General features: G+C 47.7%; 1 protein-coding gene across 2 annotated transcripts; it reads right to left on the bottom strand.

The window, feature by feature from the left end:
• On the bottom strand, positions 1-9,191 carry LOC133933659 (major facilitator superfamily domain-containing protein 6-A-like). 2 transcript variants are annotated; one of them, XM_062380820.1, is made up of 7 exons: positions 8,927-9,191; positions 6,846-8,337; positions 5,147-5,244; positions 3,821-3,982; positions 3,632-3,730; positions 3,249-3,541; positions 1-1,702 (listed from the first exon to the last, which is right to left on the bottom strand). In XM_062380820.1, exons 2-7 carry the CDS (start codon positions 8,333-8,335, stop codon positions 1,526-1,528), a joined length of 2,319 nt encoding a protein of 772 aa, XP_062236804.1. In that variant the 5' UTR covers positions 8,336-8,337; positions 8,927-9,191; the 3' UTR covers positions 1-1,525. The 2 variants fall into 2 exon arrangements, with proteins under 2 accessions (XP_062236804.1, XP_062236805.1); XM_062380821.1 differs by lacking the exon at positions 1-1,702 and adding an exon at positions 2,665-2,930.
• Positions 9,192-9,210: the final 19 nt, after the last annotated feature.

The raw sequence follows: 9,210 nt of genomic DNA on the forward strand, positions 1-9,210 counted from the left end.
TTTCTGTCCCCAAAATGTCCTTTAATCAATCATCCATATTACAGTGAACAGGATTTCTTCACTCCTTAAACTTTCCGACTGAAAAAACACTGAATACTTGGAATTATTTGGCATGAGAGGCAAACACAGCAGGTCCAGAATCTGTCAGTTATTGGCAGTTTCAATACAAAAGCAGTGGAATCGACCTTCAGAAACCCCCGACAGTGTGTTTTACAGTAAAGGGGTTTCTGCCGGACATCTTGTTATAATAAGTTAAGACAACGATGATGATTAAATAAGCGAACAGTGTTAAAAAGAGGCACTTCTTCATCAGGGTGCTCCTCAGGAAAATACAAATATACAGCAACAGAACGTCAGCACTTCATCCAACGCTCAGAATTCATCAAGAAGAGAGAAGTGATGATATCTGAGGCAGATGATTCTTCTTTATGGTCCCTCGTGTTTCCTTATATGTTGTACTTGAATATAACAGAGGTTCCCAAACCCTGGACCACAGAACACACAGAATAGAGACTCAGACGTGCAAGCAGCTGTCGTAGAGACGCGTTTGTTTTATGTTTGGACAGAAGAGGTGAAACGCCTGGAAGCTGCAGTCACACACTAACGGATTCAAACACTCACACGACGGCCTACAGCTAAAAACAAGTTGTTCAGAGGACTTGTCAACACCTGCAGGAGTTTAGTTTGAATCCTGAACCTGAACAACTGTCTGGCTTTTAACTTAGCGTGTAAACATAACGATTCGGTGAGTTCTCTTTGATGCGCCTCCATCGTGTATCGAGGGAGAAGAAAAACTGAGAAAAGCACATTTGTTTGGTAAAAAGATTCAATCCATAAATAAAAACAGTTTTTGATTTGATTTCTTTAAGGATTTGCGTTTTGAAGAACGAGACAAAGAGAAGGTCGAGTCGGTTGCTGAGGCAGTTTTCAAGAAAGTTTCCTGCCAGAGAGAAAAACGCCAGAGTGAGTGGCCTTGGGAACCTCTGTGTTAATACATGGACAATAACAAAACATGTAAGTGAAGTTCACTTGTTTTACATTGTCAGATTTCATCACTTCCCGTGAGAATATAGTCACTAAATAACTTAGCAAGAGGCACATGGTTCAACTTGAAGGATTCTCCTCCACACTCCAGCGGTAAAGGGCAGTTTCACTCAGAATATAGTGCACAGAGCTCAGAGGTGCGTTGGATTTGCTTGCCTCGGACGAGCAAACGCCACCAAGCGCACCTCTTTTTATTGTATTTAAACATATCAACTAAAGTCCCCTCTGCAAATACAACCCATTAAAACAAGTCATAGGCTTAAAACTGGTTTTATAAATTAATTGTAGGGTTAAAATATTTCCACCTTGATTTGGAAACGACTGCATTCTTAAATTATTATAAATATAAGGTTGCAGCTCCAGTGGAATGATTCCACCACACCTTTGTTAAGCGACCTGTCATGATGGATATTTTTGCAGTTCTTAAAGCTCAGCCAGTTCAAAGCTCAGCGAGTAAAGTAAATAGTTTCTCCACTTCAGGTCAGTCTGTGGTCTCCACTGTGAATGCTGGGTTCTCATGAGGCCCTCCTGTGTCTGAGGGGGGCTGCGTTTGGTCTTCATCCGGTTGGGCGGTGTTTGGGTCGGAGGTGGCCGGCGGCGGATCGGAGTGTTCCTGTGAGGACGCCACCTCCCCAGCCGACGCCCCATCATTAAGTACCTGGCAACAGGAGGAACAAACAGTGAGGGCGTTGGACACCATCTTTCATTTCATCTCAGAATCGTCTCTTACTTACTAATCGTCTAAAAACCCTCAGATAACTAGAACTAATCTAATCTAGCTGGAACAACTTGTGTCTCCCTGACTAGCTGACTAGCCCGAAATAATAAAGACATAAAACGATTATTCTAACTTTCTATCTTCAGAGAAACTGAGCAGAGGTTCAATCTGACAAACAGTCATGAGGTCATCGGCTGCACTGACCTCTGGGAATCCTGTGGCCTCACTTGTGTCGTCTGCTCCCTCAACAAATCTGTTTCTCTTGTTCCCGAGACAAATGTCTTTAATGTGTGTGATGTCACAGATTTCTCTCATCTGCTTGAAATGACTGATGTGGTCAAACGTCATCATTCAGAGACGACACATAGATTTCAATAGATTTAGATTTTTGTCCCTAAATCAACAACACGACTAAGAACCTGGTTCTGTTCTTCTTAAAGTTCATGTAAAACCAAGAAGTGACTTACTTGTACTCAAGTAGAAACGTTCACGTGGTTCTTTTACTAGAATTTCTACCTCAGACAAATGTTTGAGTACTCCCCCCCCCTCTGAGTACCACTATCAGGTACTAGTGTACTGGTCTGAACATGGACTTTGTGCAGAGACAGTGTTTGTCCTGCGACTGTCGACGTTTCAGTCGGGAACAGAGAAAAGCATCAAGAGCAAAACCCAGTGAGAGAGAAGAGGGTCAGAGAGACGTCTTCATGCAGGAAGATCAAACACAATCACATGCATCACACACAAAAGGATCTGGGCCCATATTTACTGAAGTGTTTACACATTTAGAGTGAATACAAAACGTAGAAATATTCAGTTAAGTTCAATAAAGAACAGATTCTCGATGAAACAGAGTCAACAATGGAGAGAAGAACTTTCAAAATAAAAGTAATGGGGCCCTGACGATGATTAATGGTGTTTTATTTTCTCACAGGGACGTTTTCAGATTTCAGTCGTTTCAGCTTCTTGCTAAATACAGGCCCTGATGTAATCAGGAATGCATGCACCTCACATGACGTCACCGCTGGGGCGTGGGAGTTTTCACAATATGCAGAGACGTATGCATGCGCGTACACACCCACATACCACACACACACACAGACACACACACACACACACACACACACGGTAGTTTTCCATCGACCTTTGCACGCAGTTATGTCTCACCTTTCTGAAGCCGTTGAGGGGAGGAAGTGTAAGAGGGTTGAGATTAGTGAAAGGTAAAGAAACATTTCCCACACAGTTACGAAACAGACACAACACACGTTACTATGATACAACATCTATTGTTACTGCAGCTACACAAGCACGCATCTCTTTCCAGTGACGACACGCAGGAGTCTCACCTTAGAGCAGAAAGTTAGTTTTATTAATGGATTGATGTGAAAGTCTCTTAGAGTCTTAGAATTCCAAAAGCTGGATACCGTGAAAAACCAAAGATGAGGATGTGTTAGAATTTAGAATGGATGAAATGGTGTTTTGTGTTCACCTGCAGTGGGTCCGCCTCTGCCGGTGGTCCGCTGCTCTTCGCAATCTTCATCATCTCTTTGATCTGGAAGATGGCGAATGCGATGGTGACCCAGGGGGCGCCGGAGAGCACCCACGCCGGCTGCATCACGTCCTCCTGATCCTCCTGGTGCTTGGTCTTCTTCACGGGTAAGACGGCGGCCAGGTGGACCGGGCTCCCGACCTGGCTCTGGCTCTGGCTCTGGACCAGGTCGATGGTGGCGATGGGGACCGGGCTGGAGGGAACCGGGATGTTCTCCGCTAACATTTTGTCCTCTGAGAAAGAAAATGAACAGGACATAAGAAGGAAACATGGGTTTATGGATAAAGACATAAAAACTGTGTGATGGAGGAAGCTCTTCCCACCTTTGCCCTCTGAATCTCCGCACAGAAACTGGATGAAGGAGAAGATGAGGAGGATGATGAGGGAGGCCATGCCGATTCCTCGGAACGTCTTTGCAGCTCCTGCAAAGCAAACAGGGAAACATCAACTCTGGGAAAGGGACATTTCACTCACATACACACAAAGTCAGTGACACCACCACTGTGTCGTACCAAAGTAATTGACGAACACTCCTCCCACCATGGCCCCGCAGCCCCGGCCCAGGCCCAGGTGAAGGCCCTGCAGGATTCCCTGGGCAGACGTCCTGAGCGCCGGCGGCACGGCAGCGCTCAGGAAGGAGATGCAAGCTGCCCACACAGAGGCGTGGGTCACACCTGGAGGACACAGGGAGACAGGGACGGGTCACAGCTGCTGTCACATATCCAATATGTTAGAAGAGATACAGAGACATTTTGAATTTGAGCTTGTACCTGTGGCAGTTACAGCTCAGTTAATAGATTGGAACCGTCAGATAAGAGCAATAAAGCTCAATTACAATACTCATAACTGTAAAAGAAGTTATATGACACCAGAAGCTGCAGGAGAGAAGTCTGCAGCTCTAATGACTTTTACATTAGGCTCATTTAGGGGACTGATATCTGTGAGTGTGTCCACTTTGCTGCAGATCCAATAGAACATCTTCCTCTGGTGGATTTAAACGTGGTTTCACCAGGAGACTGCTGAGCTGGAGAGTCTTTCTAGTTAAGTTTGAATGGTTTTAACTGGTTGACTTCACAGTAAGATCAGTGGAACTGGGACTTAAGCTCCGAACTCGTTCTAGCTTGTTGACTCTGTGAGGCGTCGGTGTTTTCTCAGGGTGGAACTTCTCAAGCGAATGACTCATCCAGTCGCTGTCGTCTCACACAGTTCGAAATACACTTTACTAACAATTCTATTAGAATATTTGATCTTTAAATCATTTTCATTTTTAATTCCCCCACAAAAGGAGCTGGTTAGAAGATATAAAATCACAGAGAAAGACCTTGAACGATGAGTCAATTAATTAATTAGAAGATCAGCAGTTATTTGTTTGTATTCTGATTAAAGTTTTTCCAAACTGAAGATTTACAGGTTTTCTGATTAATTGAGAAAATAATCAATGACAAAAATACAACAGTGGAACTTTTAGTTTGTTTGAATAGATTGTAGTGTTGGAGTCGGGTTTGTTCACTTTGTGTTATCATCCAGACGTTAAACTGTGGTCAGACACGCTCCATTAATAAGTAAATATACACACATGCACGCGTCATGTGATCTTCAGTGTGCTCAACCACAGCTTCACTGCTCTGTTTGAACATTCACCCTGTGAAAGCTCAGGGTTGGTTTCTCTAAGCTTCCTCTCAGAGTCTGCAGCTTCATCGCCCTGCGTGAACCCGGCTGCCGCAGGAAAGACGCCATCTGATAAGCGTCCTGTTAAACAAACAGACACTTTCCGACTCGCCCCGGAGTCCGAGCTTTTCTAATCCTTCCCTGCAGGCGGAGAAAGGAGCGGATGTTACCTTGAAGGACCTCCATGGGCAGGACGATCCAGGCGTTCTCCAGATAGGAGATGTAGAGGTACCGAGCCGTGTTGCAGGCCAGGCCGATGTAGAGCACCCTGAGGGGCAGAGACAGAGGGAAACAGGGGTTCATGTATTGAACTACGCTCATTTGTATGAATCATTGTCTTAGGAGCATTTTAAAACATGCACAACAACTTAATTTAGGGAAGAATGTAAATGTCCAATATGCAACTTTGGCCACTAGGGGTCTCACATTCAAAACAACAACAAAAGACCTAGTTTAATGATGTCATGGACCCTGATGAGGTCATATATATTAAGTTGTATTCACATCGGGATCCACTACGAGTGACCAGCACAAACCATGGAAGGACCGTGATCAATGAATCCAGTGCCTGATGAGCTCAGGATCAATGAGTGTGGTTGAGTCCCGAGGGAACAAGGTGAAGAGCAGCTGAGAGCAGACGAACCTGAATGTGAACCCGACACGCCCTCTGTCAGTCGCGTGTTCAACACCAGACAACAGTGTGTCACTGTTTGAGCAAACACCGACAACATTGTTTCTAAAGCTGCATTTTTCCATTTGTGTGTGGTTTGGCATTTTACACCTGAGGCAGCGTCTCATGAGCGACTGTCCACAGGACGATGAACAGACACGGGGGCAGAGCGGCTCGCCTGCAGCCGCTCTGTGACAGATGCTCTCTGCTCTCGACCACAAGTTCCAGAGAAACAGGAAGCAGAGCTTCACATCCTCGCTAACTGTCGAGTGACGACTCCGCGACGTGAAGAGAAACACAGTGTGAACATCCTGGATACGAGTCACGTGATGCTCTACAGCTACAAACACCTCAGAGCTGGAACATCTGCTGCTCTGGATTAGAAGTGTTTGTTCTTGTAGATGAGCCAAATCAAGGAGACACTGACTGCACGTGATCTGTTATCAAACCTGAATTACATTCTACACATGAAACAGCACCAGGTATTCTAGGTTACTGTGACACACATGCATAACTGAGGGCTGTTAGCTTTTAATATTAACAGCAGGATGTGTGACGCAGAATATTTCTGTATTTTAAATCCTTAGACAAACTCTGCGCCCTCTCTCTTAGGAGCTGTGTCATAGAAGTTGTGTGTTTTATGCGATTTGGGTCCGGAGCTGCAGACCGACACCTAACACCGCACTCTCAAATGTCCCCAAGGCCCGCGAGCTCCAGGCCCAGAGACCCCCCCCCCCCCCCGAGCATCAATGACGGCTTTGTCTGCTCGCTGCTCTGAGGCCGGTCGCTGCAGAGACGTTTATCTGCTGTGACGAACCAACACGGTTTCATCACGCTCCGTGTAAACTGCAGGAGAGAATGTCCAGGATGATTGTCATTAACACACTGGACATCACAACCTCATTTACTTTGATAGAAGCTCTCATTTCAGTTCTTTTCCTAAGATTTATAATATTTAAAAAGTTCTAGATGTAGATTTTGATCTGTTTTCAACCTCAGTTATTCATTCTGACCATGTGTCCCCCAACTATCGCAAAAGATGTCAAGCATGCAAGTTGTTATTAAAAGTTGTGTGATAATTGTTGGTTATGCTGAATATTGACATTTATCTTAGTTTATTTATTGATTTATTGGCTTGTGTATTCAGAGACCTCATCAGAATCTTCCTCTCCTGTGTGAAACTATCTTCAGCGTCTCACCTGACGTGTCCGACCAGCTCGATGAACTTGTGGCTGGTGAAGTAAGCGGCGAGCTCCGAGATGTGACTGAGGACGGAGCAGACGCCGAACAGCGTGGTGGTGCCCTTCAGGTCCTCCAGGTGCCAGTAGAGGAAGCTGAAGACGAAGCCGTAGCCGAAGCCCATGAACCAGGCGACGAAGAGCACGGAGCCGTACCGCACGGTGCACAGGAGCCTCAGGAGGTCGCTGTAGTGGAACTCCTGAGCGGCGTCGGGGCTGCTCCGGCCCGAGGAGCCGGACTCTGGCGTCTGCCCCCCCACCCCCTCTGGAGGCTCCTGTCGGTACTCGTCGTCCTTTTCAAAGTGAAACTGAGTGGCGACAATAAACGCCAAAATCATCAGCACGCCAAAGACGATGAAAGCGATCTGGTAGTTGTGCAGCCGGTAGTCGGGCAGGACGCAGCCGATGACGTCGATGAGGGGCGTGACGTGAGTGTGGTCGATCCAGATGCCCACCAGCAGCATGGCCAGGCCCCAGCCCAGAGAGCCCCACATCCTCTGCAGGCCGTAGCGGTCCCGGGCTTTGCCGAGGTACTGCAGCGTGATGGTGTCCACGATGGTGACGGCGGGGGCGCTGAAGAATTCGCCCACGATGATGACGAGGAGGATGAGCAGGAAGTTGGTCTGCACCTGGTCCGTGTTGTAGGTGATCTGGTACTGCTTGGCTGTAGTCGGGGCAGCAGAGGTGGTGGTGGTCACGATGGTGGTGGTGGGTTGGGTGGAGTTCGGTCCGAGCTGGGTGGTGTTAGTCGGCTCAAAGGGGGGGGCCACGGTGGCGTTGGCGTCGGCGTTTCGCTGGTACCTGTGGAGCACGCTGAGGTGGAGGAGTTCAGGACGGTCGAGGAACCCCCGGCGCCGCCTGGTGTGGTTGGTGAAGTTGCTCGGTGGTGTGAAGTTCCCATGAGGGGGCGTGGTCATCCCGGGCGGCACCGTCGTGGACACAGCGACATCCTGTTCCTCACAGGTCATCTCCGCCGGTTTGACGAAGCCGATGCCGCAGTTGAACATCAACCAGCAGAGCACCGAGAAGAGCAGGAGCACCTTCCCCTTCTTGAAGCGGTCAGCCACCACGCCCCAGAAGGGGGCGCTGCAGAACTCGATGAAGTAGCGGATGCCGACCAGCAGCCCGCTGCGGCTGGCCGACATGCCGAGCTGCTTGTAGTAGATGGGCAGCAGGGGGTGCAGCGAGCCGTAGGCGGCGTAGAAGAAGAAGTAGAAGACCTTGGAGACCAGCAGGTGGCTGTTGATGCGGAGGCACATCCTCTGGCAGCAGTTGATGGAGTCGGGCTGCGAGGACGGGGGCTGGTCGGCCGGGGCGTCCGCGGCGGCCACAGGCATCGTGGACACGTCCGGCTCCACCGACAGAGAGTTGAACGACTCCGCCAACACGTACTTCCTCTTCTGCTCCTCCTCATCGTCGGTCAGGATGGCAACCTTGTCGTCAGCCGGCATATCTGGAAGATAAGGAAATGAGGCCGACGGTCAAAAACCAAATGCCACTGAAACGATAGAGCTTCATCTGCTCTTCATCATCATCATCATCATCACGTTCAGATGCAAACAGAAGACAGCTGCCTTTTTATCACAGATCATAAACTGCTCACACTCAGTTTATTTAGATACTGAAGTAAAACAATATATTAAAAGTCATTCTACGCTCACAAAACAGGATAAACCCTGAATGTGGGTCCCCAGTATTTCGAATTGTACACCTGAGGATTATGGGTATTGTGGTTCTTACCTGAACATGTGGCGTCATATAACATTGTTTAAAAATAGATGGTTTAAACAATAAGTGTGATCCTTTAAATAAACATAGTGTATTTCTATGGGCTCAGTGGAAACCGTCCCGACGCTCCCATGCGGAAGTGTTGACATCAAACCAAACTCCATTCATTTAAATGAGAATTTAAGGAAACGGGCTACATCATCGTTGCAGGTGGATTTAATTCGGGTTATTAAAACTGAACGTTATGTAATTTGCTGTGAGCTCATGAAACGGTGGAAAGCATCAGATGCAAACCGGAAACTCAGAGAACTCACCGGCTCCGGTACCATGGAAGTCAAACCGCGCGGTGTGGAGTTTCTCTCTCAGGAGATAAAACGATGAGTTCCCGGTGGAGACGCCATGTTTGTGTTCCAGAGACAATTCAAAGAGTTTCTCCGGCTCTCGGCTCAGAGAAGTACACACGCGAGGGAGCGATACTCGCTGGATACTCGGCAATACTCCGTAAAATACTCGGAAACAAATATCTGTGACAACAACAGACACTCGTCCAACCGGAGCTCCCACCTGTCCGCGCTGTGACGTCACGGCCACACCACAC

The sequence above is a fragment of the Platichthys flesus genome, chromosome 22 (genome assembly GCF_949316205.1).
Source record: "Platichthys flesus chromosome 22, fPlaFle2.1, whole genome shotgun sequence".
Classification (NCBI taxonomy): domain Eukaryota; kingdom Metazoa; phylum Chordata; class Actinopteri; order Pleuronectiformes; family Pleuronectidae; genus Platichthys; species Platichthys flesus.